At 33.9% G+C, this 12,915-nt stretch overlaps 1 protein-coding gene across 8 annotated transcripts in view; it reads right to left on the minus strand.

Moving 5' to 3' along the window:
- COG6 (component of oligomeric golgi complex 6) overlaps positions 1-12,915 on the minus strand; it is a 181,591-nt gene that overhangs the window by 79,015 nt on the left and 89,661 nt on the right. For 4 of the 8 annotated variants that reach the window (XM_072797263.1, XM_072797269.1, XM_072797270.1 and 1 more), the window contains one exon: positions 5,630-7,246. The exons of 2 other annotated variants lie outside the window; for them this stretch is intronic. In XM_072797263.1, coding sequence (XP_072653364.1) covers positions 7,099-7,246 — 148 coding nt within the window. In that variant the 3' untranslated portion in view covers positions 5,630-7,098. Of the gene's footprint in view, positions 1-5,629; positions 7,247-10,712; positions 10,861-11,161; positions 11,199-12,915 lie in introns of those variants that run through there. 2 more of the 8 variants (XM_072797264.1, XM_072797265.1) reach the window with 2 other exon arrangements.

Consider the following 12,915-nt stretch of genomic DNA (forward strand, 5'->3'; position numbering starts at 1 on the left):
TCTTTAAACATTTGATAGAATTAATCAGTGAAACAATTTGGTCCAGGGCTTTTTAAAAATTGGAATAGTTTTGACTCTAGTAATCAAATTGAGTCAGACTGAGTCAGAATCAATTTAGATTATGTTTCTCTGTATTTTTTCACCCATATTATTTAATTATTGATGTACAATTATTTGTAGTATTCTGTTATCTTTTTATTTCTGTATTTTATTTCTGTAGATCAGTAGTAACCTTATGTTTTACCTTTTATACGTGATTTTAGTAATTTGAGTCTTCTCTCTTTATTCTTGGTCAATCTAGCCAAAAGTTGGTCAACTTTCTAAAATCTTTTCAAAAATCCAATTTTTCTTTTTCTTCTATTTTTACATATGTTTATAAAAACTTCTTTACATGCAATGCTGAATGGTCAGAACATCCAATAACTGAAATAACATTTTTCTCAACTTGATGAGCAAAGAACTCTCCTAGAAACATCTTACATATTTCTTAAACCCTTGTTTGCATGCATTACATTATGATCAGCACATTCTCAGAAATAACTCTTCTCAACATGCCATGCAAGAAACATTTTTTTAAACTTTTTAGCAAATGTATTCAAACACATCTCTACATACCTTACAGAATAACTAGCACAACCATTCACTGAAACAACACTATTTTCCTATATTTTGTCTGCCATAATCTTAATTATTTCCTTCTTGCTTTCAGTTTAGTTTGCTGTTTTTCTAGTTTTTTTAAGGTGTAAAGTTAATGTCTTCTTTAATGTAGGCTATTTTTTTCTGAGTACTATTTTTGCCAAATATCATAGGTATTGATACACTGTCTTATACCAAACTCTCATTCATCTCAAAGTTTTCTCTAATTTCCTTTATCTCCTTTTTAATCCACTGGTTAAGAGAATGTTGTTTAATTTCCATATTTATTTATTTTCCTCTTGTTACTGGTTTCTAATTTTGTGCCTTTGTAGTTAAGGAAAATACTTTGTATGACCTCCAGTTTTAAAATTCACTGAGATTTGAATTATGGCTTGACATATAGTCTGCCTTGGAGAATGTAGACTCAAGAGGAATGCATACTCTGCTGTTGGGTGGTGTTCTGTAGATGTCTATTAGGTCCAGCTGGTTTACAATGTTGCCTAAGCCTCTATTTCCTTGCTATTCTTTATTTCCTTGTCGATTCAAGTGACTGTCTAGTATCCTTTCATTTCAGCCACAAAGATTACTTTTTTTTTTTTTTTTTTTTTTAGGATTTTCTATAATTATTTGAGAAACAGAGAGAGCACAAGGGTGGGGAGCAGCAGAGGGAGAGGGAGAAGCAGGCTCCCTGCTCAGCAGGAAGCCTGATGTGGAATCTGGAAGTCCTGGGATCATGACCTGAGCCAATGGCAGATGCTTAACCTACTGAGCCACCCAGCGTCCTCAGTCACAAGGACTACCTTTAACACTCCCTTAAGGCAAGTGTGAGGGGCACCTGGTGGCTCAGTGGTTGGGCATTTGCCTTTGGCTCGGGTCATGATCACAGGGAGCCTGCTTCTCCCTCTGCCTGTCTCTGCCTCTCTGCATCTTTCATGAATAAATAAATAAATAAATTTTAAAAAGGCAAGTGTGATAGCTTTTGTTTATTCTGAATTGTCTTAATTTTGTGTGTATTTTCACAGGCAGTTTTGCCGGGTATAGAATTAATTCTAAGTTAACAGTTTTGTTGTTCTTCCAGCACTTTGAATATATTACTTAATGTTCTCTGGCCTCTATGGTTTCTGATGAGAACTGTGATAATCTTATTGCAAATCACATGTACATGATGAGTTTTCTTTCTTGCTGCTTTCAAGTTCCCTTCTTAGTCTTTGGCTTATGGAAATTTGATTGTGAAGTGTCTTGGTGTATTTTTATGTGTGGGCTTGGTGAACTTCTTAAATGTGTATATTAAAATTTTCAACTAACTTGTAAATTTACTACAAATATTTCCTCAAATACTCTTTTGGCCCTCTTTCCCTTCTTTTCCTTCTGAGACACTTATTGTGTGAATGTTGTTGATAATATCCTACAGGTCTCTCAGGCCCTGTTCTCTATCGTTTTTTTCTTTCTGCTCTTCAGATTGGATAATCTTCATTGATCTAACTTCAAATTTAAAGATTATTTTTATTAACTGTTCAAATCTGTTCAAGTCCTACACTGGATTCTTACATTTCAGTTATAATTTTCAACTCCAGAAGAGATATTTATAATTTTTATAAAATTATGACTTTAAGTTATAATTTTTATAAGTTTATAACTTTATAAAAACATCCTTTTTGCAATTTCTATCTCTTCATTGATATTCTCTATTTGGTGAGACACTATCCTCATACTTTCAGTCCTTGAACGTATTTAAAACAGCTGATGGAAGTCTTTGTCTATTAAGTCCAACATCTAGGCTTCCTCAGGGACAGTTTCTATTGACTGCTTTGGGTTTGTTTTTTTTGTTTTTGTTTTTTTTTCTTTTTTCTTTTTTTCTGTATACTGGTTGTACTTTGTTTGGATACCTTGCCAACTTTTTTCTTGAAAAATGGGCATTTTGACACTGGGAAATCAGATTCTCTCAACCCTCACCTTAGAGTTTGCTGTTGTTGATGCTTTTTGTAGTTGCTATTGTGTGTGCTTTAGTGATTTTTATGAACTAATCCTACACAATTGTCAATTCTCTGTTGTATGTGACCACTTAAAGTGGCCCATTAGCTTCATATTCGGCTAATAATTGGACAGAGATTTCCTTAAATATCTGGAACCAAAAGAATCTCCCAGTCTTTGCTGGGATGTTCTGAGTGAATGTTGTTGGGGCATGCCTTCAAGATGTAGCCAGAGGCGAGAGCTTAGGGTCTCTCTGGCATTTTCTGGGCATGCTCAGTCCTAGACAATGCATAACTTTCTGCCAGGAATATGTCAGGGTGTTTTAACGTCCTTATGGATATCTCACTGCTGACCTTTCTTCCCAAGCGTTTTGCTTATTGTTTGTCCCTATGGTTATCCACTGCTTCAGGGAGCAATGTACTCCCCTCATCCTGGGGTAGTGACTTTAGTGCTGGGAAAGTTCCAAGTTTGGCAAATAAAGATAAGCTTTTAGAACACGGATCTTGCAGGGAGACAGATAAAGACAATTTTCATGAAAAAGATCCATTCTGCTCTCTCCAGTACCAGAAATGTGGGATATTAATTTAAGGCTACTGCTGAACTTGGGGACAAGGTACAGGGCTAGCTTAAGTTAAAAAACCACAAAACATGCTGTTCTACTAACGAAGATCCAACTTTTTTTTTTTTTTTTTGTAAGTATAAACCTGACTTGCTGTTATCTGGTTTCTTGAATTCTAAAAAAGCTGACTTTGACAGTTCTTGGGGGCCAGTTTTATTGTTGCTTTTATGGAGAGGCATAATTTTGGAATTCCTTAATCTACCATTTTTACTGATGTCCTCATCTTATAATACAATTTTATATCTTAACTAAATAGCTAATTAATGTCACTATGATTGTCAGAATGAAAAATGTACACTTGTATTTTAAAACTTTCTTTTCTGTGCTATCAGCCTCTGTAACGTCAAGTACCTACATGTGGCTGTTATAGAGAATGTTCTAAGTTCATTCTTCCTGCTTGCCTGTATCAACAAACCCCCTATGAAACTGCATTATGTTTACTTATATACATGTGACCATCTCTGTGAAAGAGAGGGAACTCCTCAATGACAGATGCACATTTCAGTGATCTTTTAAAACCATGGTGCTTATCGCAGAGCCTGGCTTCTAGGAGGTACTTAATAAATGTGTTTAATAAGAGTAATTTAAAAAAACTAGCTAACATATATTGAGTTCTAAGTTTACCCTAGGTCTCAGCTAAGCATATTTTTAAAAAATATTTTTTAATTATAAAATATACAGATAAGAGTTCATGTAACATATATGTAAATTTTAGAGAATTAAAAAAATGAACATTCATATACCAACAATCCAGTGTAAGAGAGCATTCATTAGTAACTCAACAGATCCTATGTTTCCCTCCCCAGAGATAATCTTGAATTCTGTATTAATCATTTCCTGTACCTTCCTCATATAGCTTTACCATGTCTGTACTCATGATGTACAATGTGTAATTTTTTACTTTTTATAAAAAATTCTATAAATGGACTCATTACATTTTCTATATAGCTTTCTTTTTTCTTAAATATTATATATTTGAAAATCATTCATTTTTCACTACTGTAGAATATTCCATTATATGGATATATCTGAGAACATGTGAGCTAATGGCAGTCAGGAACAGCTAGGCTATGCTGAGGTAATGAATCCTAAGGGGAGGAAAAAAGACATCTCAGGATCAAATCCTCTAAAGGTTTTCTTGTTCTTTAGTCTCTAAAAGTTGTGCCAACTTTTAGAAGTTATACATAAGAGGCAAAAGAACCTGAGAAGGAGGTCAAAAATGGGTTTGGCCAGTGAAGTAAAAGGAAAATTAGCAGAAAGTTGTGTTATTAAAGCCTGGGAAAAAACAGTATTTCAAATAAGGATAGTGAAGAATCCATTGGATTTGCCAACATAAAACATTAGGAAGATCTCATTAGGCTTGCTGTAGTGGTGAGAGGCTGAAGCTGCACTGGAATATTTTAAAGACAATGGCAATGGAAGTACACGAGAGCATGGGTCAACAACCACAAAAAGAAGCTGAGAAGTGGAGGTGTTGGAATCTGGAAGGTGGAGAGTTTTTAAAAAACATTATCAACACTAGAGCACCGTGTATGCTGAGAATAATGTTATAGAAAGGTCAGAAGTTGTTGAAGCAAAATGAAGAGATAACTCAGAGAGAAAAGTCTCTGAGAAGGTGAGAGAATGGAATCTAGAGAATAGGAGGAGGGACATTGTCTCCAGTGCAAAAGGAGAAAAGGCAGAAAAGATGAGTGCAGTATTTGAAGGTAGAAAAGTAAGGGAGATTAATCTAGCAGCTTCGATTTTCTCCATGAATTATGAGGGTCATTAACTAAGAGTGGGGGCAGAAAGGTCATCTTGAAAAGTGGAGAGGTGAGTTTAGCAAAGAGAGCAGAAACTGAGTGCCATTTGAAGATTGTGATCATGAATTTAAAAAAAGTCACTCAGTCCATTTATGTGATTTTTCTCAGGTAATATTTACCTGTTCTAGTTCAAGTTCAAAGAAAGAAACTGAGGAATTTAACCAGAGGTTTCTGTGAGGAAAATATCTTTCTCTAAGAAAAGGCTGACATGTTATTCTCTAAGGTTATACTTATGCCACATTAAAAAGCTCAAAATGCAAACCAGCAAGTATATAGCAAATATAAGTGTTGTGTTCATGAATTAGCATTTATAATCTTTTATTTTGACCTAGTACTCAAGATAATATTGATACCACATTCTGCTCATCAATCTTCCACTGGTTATCTCAATTTGGTCCTATATTGTACTTCAAAAACACACTAGTGAGATGTATAAAAATACAATGCAATTACCACTGTTCTAGAAATAGTTTTAATATTTTAAGAAAACTTTGTAAATAGCCAAATACACCTTTTCCCTAAGACACAAAGGGATTCACTAATGGTAAGGTAGCAATCTTTTTCTTTCATTATAGAAATAAATTATATAAACTTTAAGCTCTTGATTTTTTTTAAAGATTTTATTTATTTATTCATGAGAGACACAGAGAGAGAGAGGCAGAGACACAACAGAGGGAGAGGCAGGCTCCTGCAGGGAGCCCCATGTGGGACTCGATCCCGGAACTCCGGGATCACGCCCTGAGCCGAAGGCAGATGCTCAACCACTGAGCCACCCAGGCGTCCCTAAGCTCTTGATTTATACCATACTTTATTTTCTATCTTTTATATATATCACACATACTCATGAAGGAAAAAGACTAAAAGCACAGAATTACACCAAAAGAGGTGATAAATAACTGCTCTTACTCCAAAAGAATATTAATATAAACAATTATAAATTTCAGGTAGATGAATAGGTCATGTTCTGTAAATACTAATGTGTTATACATCATATGTTATATAAATATTAGTTTTATCTTACTACTTTGCAAAATAGTTTAGCCTTGTCCATTTTTTCCTTATGCCTCAGTTTTCTCATTTATAATTTAGGGACTCACCTCTTTTTATAGTTTTACCAGAAACTAAGATATTTTGTTAATAAGAGTCATTCCTGAAATCTTACCAACAAAGTGATGTCACGTTAAACACACTGAGACCTAATTTTTTTTTTTAACAACACAGTGATTCTGAATCTTACACGTAGAGGTTGAAAGTCAGAGTCCAAATCATTCTTTGTGAGGGGTCACCAGGGAGACAGATACACTGTCAATGAGCAATTACTACTCAGTATTTTTCCTATGGTGTTAAAGTAGATCATTATTTCTTTGTTTGAACACCAGGTAAAATTTGTAGTTGGTTAGATTTAGAGTTCATACTATATAACATGTAGTTATCATTAAACACCAGATTTACATGCAGCACAGGGTGCCTACATACCTAAAATCCTTTTGAAGTGCTGAACTTCACCTTGAATTCAGTCCAGAGTATACAGAGTGAAATCCACTCTGTTTAAATGACTTCTCTCTTTTTTCCCACTTTTTTGCTAAGTATATATTTCTGCTCATTTTAAATATGTCTACTCACATTAATAAGAAAGCAACTTAATCTTTAGGTAAAAGGGACATTATGCCACATCTTTGTACTAATTCTTAAGTTTAGACAAATTTTTTTTATGTATGATTAATTTGGAACTAATGCTGTAAAAGAAAAAAAAATCAATCAAATCTCTCATACTACTTTTTCCCATACATTTATATTCCAGAAAACTGCAGAGCTGGGGAGGTAGCTCACAGAAAACAGATCATCTTTACATAAGGAGCAGATACAGAGCAACACTAACTCAGGTTGAAATTATATTACTTACTTCCATGTTATTGTGATCAAAGAAAAGAATTATTGGACCTACAATGTTATGATACAAACAAAATCGTAACCATCACATTTCAAAGCGAAGATTAAGAGACTAAAGAACAAGAAAACCTTTAGAGTCTTAGGGATGCAATGTTTTGCTCACACATTCAAGTAAGATTATCAGGAGAGGAGTGTCTGCACTTGCTGAGGCGATCGGTGTAGGATGCTCTCTGGATCTTTGTATTCATTCACTGGATTCATCACAGCTGCATACACTTCACCATAGGCTCTGCAGACTAATTCTGTAGACTGTTTTATGATTTGCTCTCTATTGATAAACAAACAGTATGTGAAAACACAATCTAAAGATGAAATACTAAGAATTATAAGAAGCTTCATATTTGAATCAATACATTTCATTTTCATAATTACCACATACATACTATAAAGAAATCATTGTACAACTACAAAAGTAACTTTGGTTTGGGGATCAAACATACTTTTTATATTCATTATTTGTTTATCGTTGCAGAAGGGCAGGGACTGTGTTATGTTCCCAGTATTCTGAAGGACTGTGTTATGTTCTAGTAATCTGAAGGATTACTAGACAAGAAACAAAAATTGTGACCTACCATCAATGTACTGATTTTGCAAACATGACTGATGACATGTTAACCTTAAAGAACGAGGCTTATCATCATTCATATTTATCAATACTTTAAATCTCAGAATAACTTACAGTAAACTGTCCTTTCAGTAATAGCTCTTACCTTACTAACCACACTTTAGATTCCTATCTATTTATATTATCAGGTTATAATAATGTGACACTTGCCTCCAACAAGTCCCAGCATTTTCTACAAAAAGCATTTCTACATAAGCACATAAAAGAATAAAGTTTTAAATGAACTGAAGTAAAATTTTAAAGATCTGACTAGAAAAAATAGCACCAGGTTCATAAAATCTGCATCAACTCCATGTTCTCATGCCATTTACTTCTTGTCATTCTCAGCTACTTCTATTCATTTTTATCACTATAGGTATAGTGATATACCTAGTGATAAAAATACTGTCTTTTCTGATTTTTACAACTAAATTTAAATGTGTCTTTCAAGCTTCACTCCCAAGCCTACTTTTTTTGTTGTTTCTTATTTCTGTCAGCAGCATAACCATGTTGCATCACCTCAGTTTAGACCCTAATGAACTCTTGTATGGAGTATAGAAAAAGCTCCCATCTGGTCTTCCCTCTTCTAGTTAATATTTTAAAAATATTTAAATATTTAAAATATTTAAAAAATATCTAGTCTCTTCTAGATATTAAATATTTAAAATATTTTAAAAATATCTAGTCTCTCTTTAAATATTTAAATATTTAAAATATTTAAAAAATATCTAGTCTCTTCTGCATCAATCTATCATAAGCACTGCTGTTAGATTAATGTTTCTAAAGCATACCTATTATCTTGTCTCTCCCTCACCCAGGCCCTTCCTTCAAGGAGTTTCTCTGGTTTCAGAGAAGCCAAAATCCCTCATCCTGTCATTTAGAATCCTTTAATACCCTCCATATCACAACTCTAATCCTGAGGTCTGACACAACTCCTGACTGTTCTCTCTGCCCTTTCTTATTGACCTGAATTCCTCTGCACTATTCCTCCATTTGCCTAGGATGCTTGTCTCTCTCTCTCACACCTTCAAATGTCCTTAATTCTCAGTAGAAACGTACTCTCTCATTCTCTGATCCTTAGAGCTGAAAATAATTATTCCATTTTGGAATGTCTATGACCAAAATGATGCTTGGAAGACTATCTGTGGAAATATGTACCTGTGCTAAGAAAGAATAAAATTAATTGGATGGAATGAGGAGGGAAAATATACTTATGATCTTGGATCATCAACACCCTGTTCTGGTAAGGTCTCAAAAGATGAAACAACTTGACAATTCTCAAAAATTGCTAAAGCTTTCAAGCTGGCAGTGGGTAGAAGGAACTTACACTAAGTAAATTCTCTGAGTAGAGTAGAATACTACTACTAGCTATACTACCTTTTCACTGGAACAAAGGATGGCAAAAACTGGTTTGGAAATCCACTTAACCAGATGAGCCTCTGAGATATTTTAGATCTATGAGTAATCATCCCTATAATTAACTGAACATAAAAATGAAAGCATCAATATGATGCAAAATTATTTTGCATTCATGAAATAGATGAAAAATAATATAAACTGATATTTTAAAATTTTGTTAAATGTAATACACATTTGATGCCCATTTTTGCAACAAATCAAATAATGAATTTTAGACATAGTGTTTTTTGTTCTTTACTCAAAGCAGTAAGACAGACTGGGGGATGGGATATAAAGAATCCATTACTTAACACCTCATACTCTAAAACCTATACTCAATCTGAACATAGTGTTTTATATATACTACATAACAAAACACAAAGAGACAAGGCTATTCCCTATCACGAGAAGTTTAAAATCAGAATATAGTACAATAATGAATATTAAATATAATTTTTAAAAATCCAGAGTAACTGGTAAATGTAGAATGAATTGTTGAAAAATCTAAGGAATAAATTTTAAATTTTATCAAGTCCAAATGATGAAAAAAAATTTAATTTATTGGCGTTTAGGTATAACCCAGGGCACATTTCTGTTTATAAGCTAAACTAGCTCACAAATGTCTACAGCTCACAATGCAGCAGAAACATCATTATAAATCTGCAATGGAGAAAACAAAAATAAAGCAATATTGCTAAGATATAAATAAATAAAATCAAGCCAATAAGACCAAGTAAGAGTTATAGTTTATTTTCAGTGTTGGTGTTTAGTAGTACAGGGTTTCTCGTTCTGTCCCTCAGTTTGGGAAACTACCAAGATAGGAAACATGCCTATGCAGAACAAAATAAAAGATACCAGAGCTCATGGAGAACAGAAGTCTTTCATGTAGTGGGGTGAATAAAGGGAAGGGAAAAGAAATGGCCTGTCAGCTAGCTGCTAAAGCTAACCAGGAAAGAAAGGCAATGGAAAGTGAAATTCTCCAAAGTGAATTGGAGTCAAATCCAAACTATAAGAGCAGGAACTGTAACTGATAATGATTTTCCCCATTTCTGAACAAATATAAGAGTTCATGACCATCTCCAAAGCCAGGTATAGGTCTACACATTCATATTCAACAACTTTTTTCTAGTGAACTATTATAGAGATGAAACGGAACAGTGATGAAGATTACTGTCAGAAGACCTTGACTCTAGTTGAAGCTCTCCCACTTATTACTATTGCCTTGAACAAGTAATTTAGCCTTTCTAGGACTAATTTCACTACTATAAGGCAAAACATTGAGCTTGATAATATTTACAAGGTACTTTTAGCTCTTAAATTATTCCATTGAGGATTAAAAGCATTTTAATAACCTGTTATTTTTTTTAAAGAAACCTCTATGTGCCTATCTATACACATACAAATGTATGCATATGTCACATATACACATACATACATACATGTTATTTTGGGTAATTGGGTTCCTCAAATAATGATTTATAATAAGCATATCAGTTATTTGTATATAATTATTTTTACTTTTACATACACTCTGAGATGAGGAAAGTTTTACTTTCTTGCCATTTTACTATCTCCTCTTTTTATTTGTAGTGCTAATTACTATCCAATTAGTATATATCTTTAACTTAAAAAATATATGCATGTGTCTGTATATTTATCTGTCTGCCTGCCTGCCTTCCTGGTGTCTTGGCCCAAATTATTCACTAATATCATTTAAGGAATAGAGTCTCGGGGATCCCTGGGTGGCTCAGCGGTTTAGCGCTTGCCTTTGGCCCAGGGTGCAATCCTGGAGTCTCGGGATCGAGTCCCACGTCGGGCTCCCAGCATGGAGCCTGCTTCTTCCTCCTCCTGTGTCTCTGCCTCTCTCTCTCTCTCTCTCTTTCATAAATAAATAAATAAATAAATAAATAAATAAATAAATAAATCTTTAAAAAAAGAGAAATAGAGTCTCAAATAATGGTGATCATATAGTGACAAATAACCAACGTTCAAAACAGAAGTTTCACGTATTCTGTAACAAAATACAAAATCACCAACAAATCCTATCAGTCACGTGCTTCTGAAAACTTCAAATGTGCTTATCCCCTGATTACCTCGTGTATAGGCAGGAAAAAAAGCAGTATTTTTTTCAGTGGTATATGCTGAGCACCGGTGCTAGCATGGGCATCCACCTCAGATCTATACACTGTATTCTGATCAATCACAGTCAAGTCCATAGCTGGTGGATAAAGAGTACTTTTAGAACTATTTTTTTATTTTGAATTCAATTAATTAACATATAATGTATTATTAGTTTCAGAGGTAGAGGTCAGTAATTCATCAGTTGCATATAACACCCCATGCTCATCACATCACATGCCCTCCTTAATGTCCATCACTCAGTTACCCCTACCCCTCACCTACCTCCCCTCCAGGAACCCTCAGTTTGTTTCCTATACTTTAAAGTCTCTTATGGTTTGTCTCCATCTCTGATTTTGTATTATTTTTCCCCTCCCTCCCCCAATGATCCTCTGTTTTGTTCCTTAAATTCTACATATAAGCGAGATCATATGATAATGGTCTTTCTCTAATGGACTTATTTCCTTAGCATAATACCCTCTAGTTCCACTCACGTCATTGCAAATGGGAAGATTTCAATTTTTTGATGGCTGAGTAATATTCCATTGTGTGTGTGTGTGTGTGTGTGTGTGTGTATCACATCTTCCTTATCCATTCATCTGTTGATGGACATCTGGGCTCTTTCCATAGTTTGGCTATTGTAGACATTGCTTAGAATGATTTCTGTAGGTTAAATTTAAAGTTCAGTCCTGCTTTTCACATGACCAAAGGATATGTAAAAAGGGCTGAAAGGGAAAAAATTGTATTTGAATGTAAGCTATGATCATCTATAAAGTTAGATCACTAACTTTCTTGGTCTCTTTACTACCAGGAAAATTTCATAGGTAGTAATTTATTAGGTGGTGCTCTATTGGCCTTTGGACAGTTTAATAATCCTCATAGTTAAACAGACCTTTAAAAAATAAAAACATGATTCATACAAATGAAGAATGAGAGAATGTCAAAATTTTAATAACTCATTAATGAGGAAGCTATTAAGATGCTAAAGCTGGTTCACAGAACATTTTGAGGAACTGGTCATTTACAGGCATTTGGAAAGGCAGGTTAGAATAAAAGAGATTAAACACAAAATGGGTTAATGTTCCACTGAGCAAAAAAAAATATTACACAGGACATGAGGAAGTACGGGGCATTTAATTAACAGTAAGCAGAGCATCGAAATGATCCATCCCCCCAAATAATTAAATAATTCTTGAAGGGTCTGTTAACAATGCTTCAGTGTGACATGGAAAGGACATACTGCTCTTCCAGACCCAATCTGCCCTATTTTCAAGTTTCAAAAAGTCTTTCTTATATCTAAAAGCAGTTTGCTATCCATCAGTGTATCATATATCGAAGATAATAATCATGTAGTTAATTAACTACTGGAAAAAAGGGGAAAAAATGAAGGAGAAGATGAGGATGTTATAAAATTGTACAGAAGGGCAATATTTTTCTTATGAATCAGAATACCATGTATTAAGAAATTCAATTTGTCCAGTTATAAACAATTTGGTATTATGAATCTCAAAAATACCAATAAAGACTAATATATAACTAAATGGAAATTTCATCCATTTTAAAACATGTTCACAAAACATTTTAAATAATTACTGAAAGCATTTAGCTGTGATAAGAAATGAACTTACTTCCAGAATCAGTGAGCTTGTCATTAATCAGTACTTTAGGATTTTGGTTGCCATAACAACATGACACAATTTTCATCATTACCATAAACCTAGCATTTCTAAAAATAGCTTATTTCAACATTCAGGCTCTGTGATCACTAAAATTGGGCTTTATTACAGAACCACAGTTAACAGTGCAATCAAATGCAT

The sequence above is a fragment of the Canis lupus genome, chromosome 24, assembly GCF_048164855.1.
Source record: "Canis lupus baileyi chromosome 24, mCanLup2.hap1, whole genome shotgun sequence".
Classification (NCBI taxonomy): Eukaryota; Metazoa; Chordata; class Mammalia; order Carnivora; family Canidae; genus Canis; species Canis lupus.